The 16198-nt window shown below is 45.0% G+C and overlaps 1 protein-coding gene across 1 annotated transcript; it reads left to right on the top strand.

Moving 5' to 3' along the window:
• The first annotated feature begins 7730 nt into the window (after positions 1-7730).
• On the top strand, positions 7731-8708 carry LOC132567311 (olfactory receptor class A-like protein 1). The gene has a single exon (XM_060232992.1). The coding sequence runs from the start codon at positions 7731-7733 to the stop codon at positions 8706-8708; it is 978 nt and encodes a 325-aa protein (XP_060088975.1).
• Positions 8709-16198: the final 7490 nt, after the last annotated feature.

Here is a 16198-nt window from a genome sequence, read left to right as displayed (position 1 = left end):
GTTGGCTGAATTCAATAACGAGACTTTGGTTGAAACAAAGTTACTAGTTTATTGGAGACAGAACTATAGACCATGATGGAGATTGAAGGACTGGGGTACATAGACATTAACCAAGCATTTAAGGTATAGATCAAAAGGATTCCTGAGGGAGGGGCATTCTATGCAGTGTATATTCACATCAGGATGTTACTACTTCGTTCCCAAGCTGAGGCCTTGGCGCCTTCACACTCCCACAGACACCCGGCCTGAGAAGGCTCTACTATCTTGTTCCCATATCACCATTTCAAAGCAGGCTACACAACAAAGGGACGGTGAGGGGGTGAGGAAAGTTAGCTAGCAGCATTCGGTGTTCAGTGTGATTTACCCAGAACCTTTTACTTCCGAACCAATGTTAGGATGCAGCTTGACCAAAATACAGCAGACTTGACAATACCATCAGCTGAACCTGCCCCTCTACAAATTTAACATCACTGGTGGGCAGCGCCCAGTCAGAATTATCCGTTTTTAACTGCACCACCAACTCACTGATACGAGGTGCACCGAAAAAGGCAACCAAAGAGGCCGCATGAAAAAGAGAGGCCTCAAAGGAAGACAAGCATACGTCAGGCCAAACCCAATGAAGCCCCTTCAACACTGCAAAAGATATGGCCTGCCGGGCGTCCGTCCGGGGGCCCCCGTTCTTTTGTCCAACCCTCCAGCATCTTCCTGACTCTAAAATCACCAGTGTCCTCAGAAAGGCCCTGCACCTTACTAATAAAGGAAAATGCTGCCAATTGACCCTTAATTAACTAAAGCCCTAACCCTCTGTCCTTCTGATGAATACAAAATTGTATAATGTGTGCCACCGGGACCGGCCAACTATCCAGAAGCCCAGCAGCCCTTCTAAAAACCCGAAACTGTAGATCTGCCCTTTCATAGGCTTTTCGAGTACTTTAAGTCATCACGCCAAAATGGAATTCCATTGAAGGATTCCAAAAATTCCTCCCACACCTCCAGATCCTTCCACATGCCTGCGGTCATTCGAACTCTCTGGTGAGGGAGCCGCAAGGGGCCCATGGCATCACATAGCCACCTCAAAAAGGCCCTACCCGGGGCTACAACTTTGCATGCAAAGTTGAGATGCCCCACCAACTGCTGGAGCTCCAGCAGCAACACCTTGCACTGCTTCTTGAGAGAGGTTAATCAAACTCTAAGACCCCCCCCCCATTTTATCCGCAGGCAGCCGTGAGGCTGCTGGGGCTCTCTGTCTTTTCATGTGCCAATGGCACCCTGAGCTCCCGGGCCAGGCCCTCAAATGACTGCAATAACCTGGCACATTGCCCAGACCCCACAGGGCCATCAAAAAGATAGTCATCCAGGTAGTGAACAGTATCACTCAACCCTGACCTGGTCCGAAGAGACCATTCCATAAAGGAACGAAACCGCTCAAAAGTGGCACAGGACACAGAGCATCCCATGGGTAAAGCCCTGTCCATATAATACTTCCCTTCAAAGAAAATCCCAGCAGATCAAAATCCTCTGGATGCACTGGCAAAAGGTGAAATGCTGACATTTCGCAAAGGCGAAATGTTGCATTTTGCCATTTCAGCCCCTACACCACAACCCCGAACAACTTTGACTGCTTGGTCAAACGAAGTGTACCTGACCGAACAGAGAACGTTCGGAATGGAATCTTCCACTGATCCGCCCCTGGGGTAGGACAGGTGGTATATCAAATGGTATTCCCCTGGCGCTTTCTTAGGTACCACCCCCAAAGGGGATACCCGTAAAGTGGGAACTGGCGGAGCCTCAAAGGGGCCAAGGACCCTCCCCTCCGCACATTCCTTGACTATTTTTGCCCTGACCATGTGTTCCATCCCTACTATGGAGCAGAGGTTAGGGGCCAAACAAGGTACTCTAGGTCCTTGGTACGGAATCCAAAACCCATAGGTAAAGCCTTCCAGTAAATAGGCCGCATCGGCCGCCAGGGGATAATTGCCCAGCAACCGCCTAAATACCTTCAGTCGTATGGGACTGGGTCCCTTTCCCAGGTGGTTACTGGTTGCTCCCTCCCCCAGGGCATTTGGCACCACCCTTGGTTTTGGATTTACTGCAGGTTGAGAAGGCATGTGACCCCCGCATAGCGGGCACTCGTGTTTAAATTTGCAGGCCTTTCTGGAACACGTGCCCTTGGATGTAAATTCCCAGCAGAGCAGCTGGGGTTGAACCGACTGGCCCGCCATACTGCGGGCACCTACACTATTCTGTTGTCTATGCACCAGATGCCCACTGTCGGACCTATCACCCATATTGGGCTTTGCCGGGGACATCAGTTGCAGCCAGAGCTGTTGATTAATCTGATCCCAAGGAAGCCCTGGGTTAACCGCAGCCCTCATCCTGAAGGCCTCGTCGTATTGCAACCACGCCGCACCGATGAAATCCGTATATGCGCGGTGCACTATATCACAATACTGGAAAAGCGCCGCAGCCCAAAAAGGCTGTGCCCTTGCTATTACCCCAGCATAGATCAAGAAACCTGGCAGCCAATTGGACCAGGTCCTGTCTACCTTTCTCCATTTCAACTTCTCCTTCTCCTTGTCACCAAGGTCCTCCTTATCCTTCTTTTCAAGCTCTCTAAAGAGGAGGCTGAAAATGTCCACGAACTCCCCCCTCAGAATCTTATCCCAGGTAGCCACTGACAGGTGATCACCTAAGGACAATGCAGTGTCGCCATATGGAAGGACTTGGAAGGGTATGAACCCGTAAGGATTTGGGGGATAACTCCACATACTCCCCTGATAACCCGGCCACACCCCGTGCTGCAGCAACTGTTGTTTCCCCCCACGGCAGCACACCTGGTGCAGCCTGTGAAGCAGAGGTGCCTTGCAACAGTGCTGCGGCCGCTGATTGCAAAAGGGGCTGAGTGGCGGAACCAACAAAACTCTGGCATTGAGGTGATGCAAAAGGTGCACCCCAAGCCCATGAAGGCCCTGCCTGACCCTGTTGTCCCAACAGCCCCGACATTGGTGCAGCCAAACCTGATGTACTATGGGGCACCGTTGACTGGAAGTGGCCCCAAGGCCGTCGGAAGCTGATGTTGCAAGGGGGACTTACCCACTACCACCGCAGGGGTGACAGCCACTGCTACGGCCGGGGCTGGCTGCACCACTTCCCCCACTGCTCTGTGGTTGATGAGCTCCCCGCCGGGTACCTCCCCTGTATCCGCATCGTCCTCCTAGTCCAGTTCCTGCCGCATGTCCACACCGACAGCCCCACCCTGTAATGCAGAAAGGCGAGCCGGAACCTCCTTCTCAAAAGTTAGCCTGGATGACCGGCCTGTTGCCCTGCGGTGCCCCTCCCATGTGGGGGCCCCTGCCATGCCCCGCTATTGCTCCAAAGCATCAAGTTGACCAATAATGGCCTGTCTTAACTGGGCCTCCTCACCCAAGTCACCCGTGGACTAGGTTGCTGGCCCCGCTTCCTAGCTGGCTGTTTCCCTTTGGAGGGGCCCTGACTCTTCTTGGGTGCCATAACCACAATTATGTGGCCCCCTGCCTTTAACTTAAGCAGTTAACCTTGCCCACCTCACTTGTGGCAACCTCCCTAAAAGTAGAGCGTTGCGGGGGTGGGGTGGCAGCCTACGTACACCTCCCAATTAATGCAAAGGGGGTGGGGTGGGGGAAGAATCCAGCGCTCCCTGAGCTGCCAGCCCTGCCAAAGCCAAGGAGGGGAGGCCTTCTTGCCTAGCCCTCCCCTGCGGTCCACCTCCTCGCACTCCTCGCTGCCCCAAAAAATTCGTTACCAAGCAGCTCGCTGCGCCAGCCTATATTGCGGGCTGCTTCCTGCCGCCACCACATGCGAACGATGCCCCTCGCTGCACCAAGCTGCCTGGGGCCTACTGCTTGCTTGAGCCTTGCTCCTCCTCACACACTTGCCCAAGGCCCAGCCCACAAGGAACTCCCCAGGCACAGCTCTCCTCCCGAGAGCCAAAAATGTCTTTGGGAGGGGCCAGGGCTTTTATAGCCCCAACACCACAACCATATGCAGTTTCCCGGATGCCCGGGACGATGGGGCCAGCCTTTCGGGAGGGCAACTGCGGCCCCCAGCTTATTGCTGGCATTGCCATCCGGCTGGGAGGGGCCGACTTCTTTTGTTCCTTTTACATCCTTTTAATGTCATTTATATGCAAGTTAAATACAGTGGATGCAAAAATACTGTTGAAAATGAAAGCATTTTGTCGGGGGGTGGGATTGGTTCAAGGAAACAGAAACACAGGGTGAAAATAAAGGCTTGTGGGTTCATTTCCCAAAAGGGAGAAGAGGTGTTTAAATCAGATATTTGCATCAAACCAATACATTTGTAAAGTTGGGTCTTGGATCTACTGGAGTTCTTCTGTAGGCACAAAGATTTATGCCCACAGATTGGAACACCCCTGGAAATCCAGTCCCTAGGGGTCCCCTGCCTCCCAGGAGCAGCATTTGAGGGAGCTCCTGCAGGAGGGTAGTGATGAGAAATTCATGCTTCATGGGTCTGTGCCCCTGTGGTCTTACCCCTCCCTACAGTCATTCCACTGTGGGTGCTATATAAACTTTTGCAAATTATGTTGATAATGACAAGCATGCAAAGCTAAGGAATTCCATGACTGCTACATTCTTTTTTATGCACTCAAGAGAGGTCTGAATATCTTCCCCCCCCCCGTCCCAGTGAAGCTGTGAGGCAAATGTATGGTTTCATTCCCCTGCAGTTATGGCAAGATCTATATTTTTCATATTTGGCAAAAAAAACACCTTTATCAACAGACAAGAGACCTCCATCTACTTTGATCCAAACTAGAAGAACTGCAGAGTCATACCCTGCTCTTCTCTCTGAATCAGAGACTCAGAGCGGCTTACAATCTCCTATATCTTCTCCCCCAACAACAGACACCCTGTGAGGTGGGTGGGGCTGAGAGGGCTCTCACAGCAACTGCCCTTTCAAGGACAATCTCTGCCAGAGCTATGGCTAACCCAAGGCCATCCCAGCAGGTGCAAGTGGAGGAGTGGGGAATCAAACCGGGTTCTCCCAGATAAGAGTCCGCACACTTAACCACTACACCAAACTGGCTCTGGATTTCAGATAATCATTAAAGTTTTCAGTTCTTATAAGATTTAATTACCCACCTACTTTCACACAGCTTTAGCATCAGCTGCAACCCCATCACCCATCTGTCTTTGAAAAACTGCCAAGCTGATGTGAAACGGAAATAGTTATCAGCCAGCATGAAATGAAAGCAGTCTCCTGTGCAGATATCCTTGTCAGTATTTGGCAGTGTAACTGGGAAGAACACATCTAGGGACATGAGTGGAAAGCTTATGTCGTTTATGCAAGGGAAGAGACTACAAAGTGATTCCATCATACTGAGTGAGTCTATATCTTACAGAGGCAGAAACATTTTAACACATTAAGGCCATAACAAACTCAAACGGTGGGGGTGGGAAAAGCTGTCAGGGGCTAGAAAGAGTTCTTAACAATGGAAAAGTTATTCATGTGAACAGGGATCATTTTGAGAAAAATAGGTGGTGGAGCTCATCCAGGGATTGTTATGCAACTGCACATACTATTCAATGGACAAGGAGGTGGAACTCTCAGAAGGAGGAGGTGGAACTCTCAGAAAGGTTCAGGAGCTGTGCTCCTGTGAGCTCCCACTGAATCCGAGGTCTGCATGTGAACAAATGCCCCAAGGATCTTTAATTACTGGAAGTTAGAGGTTGCATGTGTCCCACACATGTTTTCAAGCAGGGGCTGCCAAAACTAGGGTTCATCCCAGTGAACCTCCTGAACTCAAGGGAAGCAGGGTGTTCAGGGTTCCCAAATAATAAAATGGTGAAATGAAGACATTTTAATGTTTGATTTGGTGTTCCCTAACTAACTCTCACTGGCCCTCCTCTCTGATTTGGTGTTTATATGTTTTAATTTTTTTTTATGCTGTATGCTGATGACACCCAGCTCTATCTACTTATGGACGACCGGCCTGCCTACGCCCCAGAAAATCTGGACCGGGCGTTACAGGCGGTGGCTAGGTGGCTTAGGCTGAGCGGGCTGAAGCTGAATCCGCCGAAGACAGAGGTCCTCTGCTTGGGTCATTGTGGCCCGGGAAGGGAAATCCCCCTGCCAGTCTTTGACGGGGCGCCGTTGACAGCGGCGCAGAGGGTCAAAAGTCTGGGGGTACTATTGGAGCCTTCATTGACAATGGAGGCTCAGATAGCAGCCACTGCCAAGTCTGCATTTTTTCATCTTAGGCGGGCGAGGCAGTTGGCCCCTTTCCTGGAGCACGACGACCTAGCAACGGTGATTCATGCCACGGTCACCTCGAGGTTGGACTACTGTAATGCCCTCTACATGGGGCTACCCCTGTGCCGAACCCGGAAACTGCAGTTAGTGCAGAATGCCGCTGCCCGGCTGTTATTAGGGCTCCCAAGATGGGAGCACATTCGGCCGGGGCTTCGGGATCTGCACTGGCTGCCAATAACATTCCGAGTCCGGTACAAGGTGCTGGTCATTACCTTTAAAGCCCTATATGGCCTAGGACCTGCCTACCTTAGGGACCGTCTCTCCCCACACATTCCCCAGAGAATACTAAGATCAGGCTCACAAAACCTGCTAGTAATCCCCGGGCCAAAGGACGCCCGTCTGAAATCCACCAGGGATTGGGCCTTCTCGGTAACGGCGCCTTACTGGTGGAACCAGCTGCCGGAGGAGGTGAGGGCCCTGCGGGACCTAGGGCAGTTCCGCAGGGCCTGTAAGACAGTCCTCTTCCAGCTGGCCTACAACAACTAACTGGCACTGAGAATTTCTGGATGGAGCTAGAATGCATTTGACAGACCGCTGGTTTTTATGTTCTATGTTTTATTAATTTATTGTTTTAACTGTTACTATGAAATTGTTTTTAAGCTAAACCTTTAACTGTTACTATGAAATTGTTTTTAAGCTAAACTTATGTAAGTTTATATGTTGTGAGCCGCCCTGAGCCACTTCGGTGGGAAGGGCGGGATATAAGTCGAAATATAAATAAATATAAATAAATAAATAAAAGTTCATATGGAGATATCTATGTTTTAAATGCTGTTCTAAAAATTTTGATCATTGGCTGCCTTGTTGAGGGAAAAGGTGGCACAGTGAAGCTCTGCTGGCAGATGGCATTTTATTTATTTATTTTATTTTACATAAAATAAATAAATAAAATTGTGAATAAGTCCTGGAGATGATCACCAATATGTCATAGCTAAGGGCCAGCGTGGTGGTAACATTGCTTGCTAAAAGTATAAAATTCTATTTGGAAACTAAACATTAACTTTCATTTCTTTAAAAGCGAATAGTCTTTACTTCTGCTGGCTACAAGTCCAATGCTCCATCTCTCAGGAATAGGACTTAAATAACTGACTCTATATAATGAGGCTGTTGAACAACGATCAAAACAACACAATAATTGAAGACGAAGCTAGTGTCTTCTAATGCATGCTATTTGTGGAATAACCTTTTTGTCCCTTGTGCAGTTCTGCATCTAAAAACAACTTTTCCATTTAACACAGGGCAACAGCCAGTATAAGTGTAGCACTAAAAAAAGAAAGGATCATTTGGAAAAGCCTTTAATTCATCTGTGTGCTTTGTTGTGCTGGTTTTTGAAAGGGGAGATGAATCTTCTGCTTTTCAACATTCTTGTCTTGCAGAATCCAAAGACACAGCAACCATCCTCTTAAGACCCCACATCGGTGATGCAAGTCTGGTTCATCTTGAACATGCTTGCCTTTGTTTCACTAGACGTGATAGGCATTCCTGGGAATCTAGCCATCCTCTATGCCTTCATCAATGCCATCTGCCAGCAGAGCTTCACTCCCAGTGAAATCATCCTGGGCAAGCTTTCTCTTGCCAACCTCCTGGTTATCCTGACACGGGGAGTCCCACTCACTCTCCGAACCCTTGGAGTCCACACTATGCATGACAGCTTGAGCTGTGGTATCACCCTCTACATTTACTGTGTAAGCAGGGCCATGAGCATCTCCTTAACATCCATGCTGGGCTGTTTCCATTGTCTCGTCATTGTCCCACGTCCTCCCAGGTGTTTGCAACTGGGGTACAGCCTCTTAGAGAGACCCGCTATTGTCATGGTCTCTCTTTGGTGTTTCAATGTACTAGTTTGCTGTACCCGTTTGCTTTATTCTATGCCACGCACTGATACCAACTGTACCAAGGAGGAAATCACAGTAATATATGACTTCTGCTGTGTAGTGTTTCCTAGCCACCTCTTGTACTTTGGAAATGGAGTGATATTTGTCACCCGAGACATGTTCTTTCTCAGCTTGATGACTATCTCTAGTGGCTACCTGCTCTTTCTGTTATGGAAACATGGGGAAATGATGAAACATTTGCCCATGCTACAAATTAAACAGGCAGAGCTCCATGCAGCAAAATCAGTAACATGCTTGCTGGTCATATACCTTTTCAGCTTTGGACTGGACAGCATCTTCTGGATGTTCAACCTTTGCGTGTCTCCTGTCTCACTGCAGTTTGCAGATGCACGCCTGTTTTTTGACTCTTGCTACTCAGCCATAAGTCCAGTGTTGGTTATCCTGAGAAACAGAAAGATTCAAGCTAGCTTAAAATGTGCTCTTGGGAACTGTGAGTTACTGACTAGAAACCACTCATCCAAGAACATCCAGGGACTAACAAATGGGAAGATTTGCAATTCGTAATCTTAACTTTATATCTGTGAGATAGATCCACTATTGTCAATCCACAAAAAAAACAAGCAATCTACTTTGGATAATTCCAAACTTGAAAGAGCCTTTGCCCCCCAAGTCGGAATAAAGAGGCGGACGCAATGAGTTGGTAAAACTATGGGCTACTTTATTAATTAACAGAAAAACGGCAAGGGCAACCAGAATTGCAGCCAGGCCAGGGCCAGGGGTCTCACAGACCGTTCCCCTGCCTTTAGTGGGTGAGAGACCCGGCCCCCTAGCCGGAGCTGTGTGTCACAGCTCCCATCAGGCAGGCCAAGCAGGGAGGCATGCACCAGAGGGCCCCAGTCACCAGACATGTGTCTCAGCAAAAGGCACCCTCCAATCGAGTCTCCAGGACAGTCTGCATTCTCACACCTCGAGTCACCACAACCCGAAGGTTGATCCTGCCAGACCCCTAACTCCCCAAAAGGGGGAGGCTTACCAGTCCTCCCCAGGCCACATGTAACCATAAAAACCTGCCACAACTAAGGCCAAGTCTCTACTTAGGGCTTAGCACCCACCAGAAGGCCCAAAGCCAACATGAGCCCTTGCTGAAGACCCCTCAGGAAAAGCATATTACCCTTTTCCAAGAGATGCACCCCATCCCCTCTGTAGAGGTCAGGATATTCTGTAGAAATATCCGGATGAGGCAAATAGTGGCTCAAACCACCCTCTAATATCTTGCGGATCTCCTTATTTGCTCTGTAACAAGTCCTCTCTATCCCAGCCGGATTTCAAGTACTGCGCCATACCAAGCATGGAATCATGGCCGACCAAACTATGATGGTGCCAGGCCATCTCTTCCCAATGTACTTGAAATCATCCCAAGCCTGCAAGAACAAAGCCTTGCCCTTAACCAGCCCGAGATCATTCCCCCCCCAGGTGAATAATTAAAACCTGAGGAGGAGGAACCACACTCCCATGAAATAACAGCGAAAGCAAACCAGGCCACTGAAGACCTCGGCGCCCCCACCACTCAACAGTAACAAACTGGATGAGTCCCAGTTGAGAGCCAACAGCAGTTTTCCGAGCCTGATGTGCCGCCCAAAACACATAACTGTGCCCGCAGATGAGAACTCGGCTCCTCCGACCAGGAACAACAGCACCTAAATAGAGAAACAGACAAGTTATAAAACATAACCATAACTACCCCAGCTCCAGAAACAAAGCTACGAGTGGAGCAAAGGGCGAATATAACACTTATAAGCCCGAGACCGCCAAAGGCCAAGGTGCTGAATGGATGAAGCAGAATATCCCAGGGCTACAGCCGTAGAGGCCACCCCAATTCTAAAGGAGTCGGTACCAAACCTCACTCCAGACAACCCCAACAGAGCTAAGGCCCTAGACGTCACTGCCCAAAACTGATGTTTGTCAGAGGGCTGCCTCCAGAATGACAAAACAACAACCCTTCGCAGCCTCCACGCACAGACAAATAATCAGCCAATGCAGAAACCGAGCAAAGCTCCGCCTCAGAACACAGACCAAGCTCCACTACAGTCCCAATGCCCCATTGGTCCGTCTTGGAGTGCCGAATGGTAAGAGCCGCCTTACCCTCCATTAACCTAACCTCCCTAAGTGACAGGGCCCTACCAGAAACATCGTTCCTGGAGCTTGCCACTAACTCACTGATCCTAAATGCCCCCCAAAAGGCCACCAAAGAGGCTGCATGAAATAAAACAGCCTCAAAGTGAGATGCACAAACTGCACTCCAACCCCCCTTCAAACCCCTAGAATCTCAGGGGACATAGGATTCCTGGTGTCAGGGTTAGCCCCGACCTCCCTGGACCACCCTTCCAGCATCTTTCAAAGATGAAAGTCTGCTGCTTCTTCTTTATACCCTAACACATTACTGGCAAAAGCCAGGGCAGACAGGCGTCCTCTAATATGGAAGCACATTCAGCCGGGGCTCCGGGGACTGCACTGGCTGCCGATAATATACCGAGTTCGGTACAAGGTGCTGGTTATTACCTTTAAAGCCCTATATGGCCTAGGACCTGCTTACCTTAGGGACCGTCTCTCCCCATATGTTCCCCAGAGAATGCTGAGATCGGGTTCTCAGAATCTCCTTACAATCCCCGGGCCAAAGGAGGCCCGTCTGAAGTCAACTAGGGACAGGGCTTTTCGATCTCAGCCCCTTGCTGGTGGAACCAATTGCCGGAAGAGATGAGGGCCCTGCGGGACCTTGGGCAGTTCCGCAGGGCCTGTAAGACAGTCCTCTTCCGGTTGGCATACAACTGACCGACATCTGAACATCAGAATATCTGAATATCTGAATAGCTGAATACCTGAATAGCTGAATTTTAAGAAGACTGTAGCATAGCACGCTGACAATTGTGTTTTATTTTACTGTGTAAATTATTAATGTATTTTAATTTTTGATTTATTGTTATAATTTTATGTTGTGAGCCGCCCTGAGCCCGCTTCGGTGGGGTAGGGCGGGATATTAAATAAATAAATAAATAAATAAATAAATAAATAAATAAATAAATAAAATAATAAAATAATAAAATAATAATAGATCGCACAGCCAATCCCTTACCTTTTAAGGAAACACAATAATGGAGCAACTGCTCCACCAGGAGGGGCCAAACAATGTGATACCCTACCTTGACCCTAAAGTCTTCAAACTGCCACACAGCACGTTTGTAAGACTTCCTGGTGCTAGGCGTGATGGCTAGGCCTATCGCTCTGCAGACCTCGGCTCTCCGATCAGCCATAGCTCCTGGGCATTGGCGCCACATCTTGATCAACCTCCAGGGCCAGCCAACGAAACCTCTCCATCTGTTTATGAGAGAGAGTGTCAGCCACCCCGTTATTCACCCCAGGAACATGCTTGGCCAAAAACAAAATGTTAAGCCACAGACAACACAGAGTGAAGGCCCTCACCAACCTCATAACCCGTTGCGATTTGGGTGAAAGGGAGTTAATGACATGAACCACAGCCATGTTATCATACCAAAAATGCACCGTGCGATTGGCCATATCACTCCCCCACAGCCAAACCACAACCAAAATGGGAAAAAACTCTTTAAAAGTGAGATCCCAACTCAACCCAGCCTGCACCCATGACTCCGGCCAACTCTCTGTGCACCAATGTCCACAAAAGTAAACCCCGCGCTATCACTCCAGCATACACAAAAAAGCCTGGCAGCCATTTAGCCCAGGTCTGATCCACCTTCCTCTTTTTCAACTTCTCCTTCTCCTTGTCATCAAGATCCTCCTTATCCTTCTTTTCAAGCTCACGAAATAAAAGGGAGAAAATATCCACATATTCTCCCTTGAGGATCTTTTCTTTAGTGGCTGGCAAAAGGTGGTCACCCAAAGGTAAGGCGACATCACCCAAAGGCATGATACCAAAAGGGACCGCACCATATGGGGAAGGTAAACCCCAACCCCCAGTTAAAGAAGGTGCAACCCCCTGCTGTCCAGCCCCTGACCAACTCCCAAATGGTCCAAACTGAGCATGCAGCCATGCCCAGCTAGCCTGGGACACCCCCACCCAAAATGGAAGGAGTGTTTAAACCCCCAGAAACCAAGCCAGCCGCATTAGGTGCAGCAGGTCCCCAAGGCCCCCATGGCCAAGAAAACCCTGTGAAGGCAGCCGAGGCATCACCCGACTTACCTGGCAATCCAGCAGGCATCAAGGCAGTACCTGCACTCACAACACCCGAAGAAGGGCCAGCTCCAGCATCAGGAACACTCAGACCCACAGCTCCACCAGACACAGCAGCAGACCTGCCCTCTAAAATGGATAATCGTGTTAGTATGTCAGCTTGAAAAGCCATTTTTGACACCGGCTCCTTCTGAGCAACAAACGAAGGTGGCAACCCCAATGCCTGCTCCAGGGCCCGCAGCCTCAAAAGAATAGCCGCATTCATCTCATGGAATAAAAATAATTTCTAATTTCTTGGAGGAAGATCCTGAAGGGACTAGAAATATGTATGATTATATGTATAGAGTGAATTCATCATATGCCAAGAAAAATAACTTACCAAGAGATGTGGTTATAAGATATATGACAAAAGAAATGGTGGGGAAAATTTTGAATAAAAATTTTGAAAAGACATTGATAGTGGGAGGAAGCAGAGTAAGAATAATGAAAGAATTGCCAAGACAAGTGATAAATGACAGGAGAACATATAAGAAATTAACAGAAAAACTACGTGACAATGGAATGATGTATAGATGGATAATACCTGAAGGTTTGAGCTTTGAGCTACAAGGAAGAAGGATTACAATTACAAATACACAGGAGCTGCGTAAATTTTATGAAGAGAATAAAGAATTTACACCATGATGGATTATAAATTATTATTTTGGAATGTAAATGGACTAAATTCACCACAAAAAAGAAAGGCAATATTTCATTGGATTAAAAAACAAAACTGTAATATAAATTGCTTACAAGAAGTTCATATTAAACAAAAGGATTATAAATTTTTGTGGAATAAACAATTGGGACTGGAATTTTTTTCATTGGCTGAACAGAAGAAAAGGGGTGTGATTTTTTATATTAAACAAGAATTGGATCCAAAAATAATATTTAAAGATAAAGATGGAAAATTTGTGGCAGTAGAAGTAATAATAAATGCGAAAAAACCTTATTATTGGGACTGTATGCACCAAATGGTGCAAAAGATGTTTTTTTTTAAAAGACATTATAAAACAACTTGATGAAGTGACATACGACCAGGTCATGATTAACTTTAATGGAACAATTCAGAATACATCGGACAGATCTGGGGAAAAAATAACAATAAAGAAGGAAAATTGCCAAAATCCTTCTTTGAATTGGTTAAACAAGAAAACTTGGAAGACATATGGAGAAAATTTAATCCTGAAGTACGAGATTATACATTTTTTTCAGCAAGTCATAATACTTTTTCCAGAATTGACATGTTATGGGGTAAAAAGGACTTAGGCCTTATAACTAAGAAAATAGAGATCTTACCGAAGATAGGTGCAGATCATAACCCAATATTATGAATTACAAAATTGTCTAAAAAAGTAAGAAGATGGAGATTAAATGATTTACTACAAAATAAAGAATTAGTGACATCTCTAGAAAATGAAACTAAAGCTTTCTTCCAAATAAATTAAAAAGATGATATAGAATTTCAGAAGGTGTGGGATGCTTATAAAGCCATAATGAGAGGAATATTGATTACATTAAACAAAAAGGGCAAAAGGGCAAAAGAAAAACAGATGTTGGACATTCAAAATGAAATAAAGAAAAAAGAAGGGAAACTGAGGAAAAGGCCAGGGAAAAAGAAAATTATAAGGGAGATTACAGTACTACAAGCACAAATGAGACATTTGTTAAATGAGGAATTGGAATGGAATTTGAAAAAATTACAACAGAAGTCCTTTGAGGGAGCAAATAAATCTGGAAAGTATTTGGCCTGGCAACTGAAGAAAAAGAGAGGAAGTTAATAAAATTGTGGTTGATGGAAGAAAGATGGTAGATCAAGAAGGAATAAAGAGAGAATTTTTCAAGTACTATGCTAAATTATTTAAAGGTGTTAAAGTAAAGAAGGAAATGATGGAAGCGTATTTGCAAAAGATTAAGATAGCACCCTTAACTGAATATATGAAAAAAAAATTGAATGATCCAATTGAAAAAAAATAGAAATTGAAGCAGCAATTAATGCAATGAAAATTGGAAAAGCACCTGGGCCAGATGGATATATGGCAAAATTTTTAAAGAAGAATTAGTACCGAAACTTCAAAAATTGATGAATATGATAAGAATAAAAGGGAAAATACAAAATACATGGAAGGAAGCTGTAATTTCTTTGATTCCTAAGGAAGATAACGATGTCACGAATGTAAAGAACTATAGACCAATTTCATTACTAAATAATGACTATAAGATATATACAAGAATTTTGGCAGAACGACTTAAACAATATTTGATAAATTTCATAAAGGAAGATCAAGGGATTTTTCCCTAAAAGGCAAATAAAATATTAGAACTCTTGTAAATATTGTAGAATATTATGAAAGACATCCAGAGAAGGAAATTGCATTATTCTTTGCGGATGCAGAGAAAGCTTTTGACAATTTGAACTGGGACTTTATGTTTGCAGTAATGGAGAAAATAGAGTTGGGGGAAAACTTTATAAGAATGATAAAGGCAATATATACTGAACAACGTGCAAGGTTATGTATAAATGCAGATCTTACAGATGAAATTATAATCAGCAAAGGTACAAGACAAGGTTGTCCGCTTTCACCTTTGTTGTTTATAATGACTCTTATAATGACTCAAAAATGATATAATGTTTATAAATGAAAATCCTACACAAGTAACACCTTTGTTGTTAGCTAAAATACAAGAATATGGAGAACTGGTGGGATTTTATGTTAATAAAGAAAAATCAAAATTTTTATGTAAAAATATGCAAATAAATAAACAAAAGGAGTTTCAGAAACTAACAGGATGTGAAGTTACCTCTAAAGTAAAATATTTGGGTGTGGAAATAACAATGAAGAATATTGAGCTGTTCAAAAATAACTATGAAAAGCTATGGTGTAAAATGGATGAAGATATGATAAAATAGAATAAGTTTAACTTGCTTGGAAGAATAGCTGTAATTAAGATGAATATTTTGCCAAGAATAATGTATTTGTTTCAAACTATTCTGATTGTGAAAGACAGTAAACAATTTAACAAATGGCAAAGAAAGATCTCAGAATTTGTATGGGCTGGGAAGAAACCAAGGATTAAAATGAAAGTTTTAATAGATGCTAAAGAAAGAGGAGGATTCCAATTACCAAATTTAAGATTATATCATGAAGCAGTTTGTTTAGTGTGGATAAAAGATTGGGTGACACTGTTGAATAAAAAACTTTTAGCGTTGGAAGGTCATGGAAATAAATTTGGCTGGCACGCTTATATGTATTATGGGAAGAAAAAGATGGATAGTTTTTTCTCTCACCATTATATAAGAAATAATTTGTTGAATACCTGGATGAAATATAAGAAATATGGTGATGAAAGAAAACCATTATGGATAGTGCCAGCAGAAGTGATAAAAATAACAGGTGAGGAAAAATTTCTGTCATACAATCAACTATTAAAAATACAAAGTGGCAAAATAGAATTGAAAACTGCTGTGGAGTTGAATAACAAATACGATTGGTTTCATATCCAACAAATAAAGAGTTTGGTGGAAAATGATATTAAAACTGAAGGAATAAGATGAGAGCAAACAGAAATGGAAAAAATTCTGTTTGGAGATAATGAAAAATTAATTTCAAAAACTTATAAGTTACTTTTAAAATGGTCTACAGAAGATGAAGTAGTGAAATCTCAAATGATTAAATGGGCAACAAATGTAAATAAAGAAATACAGATGGATACATGGGAATATTTATGGAAGAACTTTATGAAACTTTCAACATGTCAGAGTATTAAAGAGAACTGTTTTAAAATGATGTATAGATGGTATAGATATGAC

Source organism: Heteronotia binoei, chromosome 2, assembly GCF_032191835.1.
Source record: "Heteronotia binoei isolate CCM8104 ecotype False Entrance Well chromosome 2, APGP_CSIRO_Hbin_v1, whole genome shotgun sequence".
Classification (NCBI taxonomy): Eukaryota; Metazoa; Chordata; class Lepidosauria; order Squamata; family Gekkonidae; genus Heteronotia; species Heteronotia binoei.
Note: the sequence above shows the minus strand (reverse complement) of the source record. Positions and strands in the feature narration are given on the sequence as shown.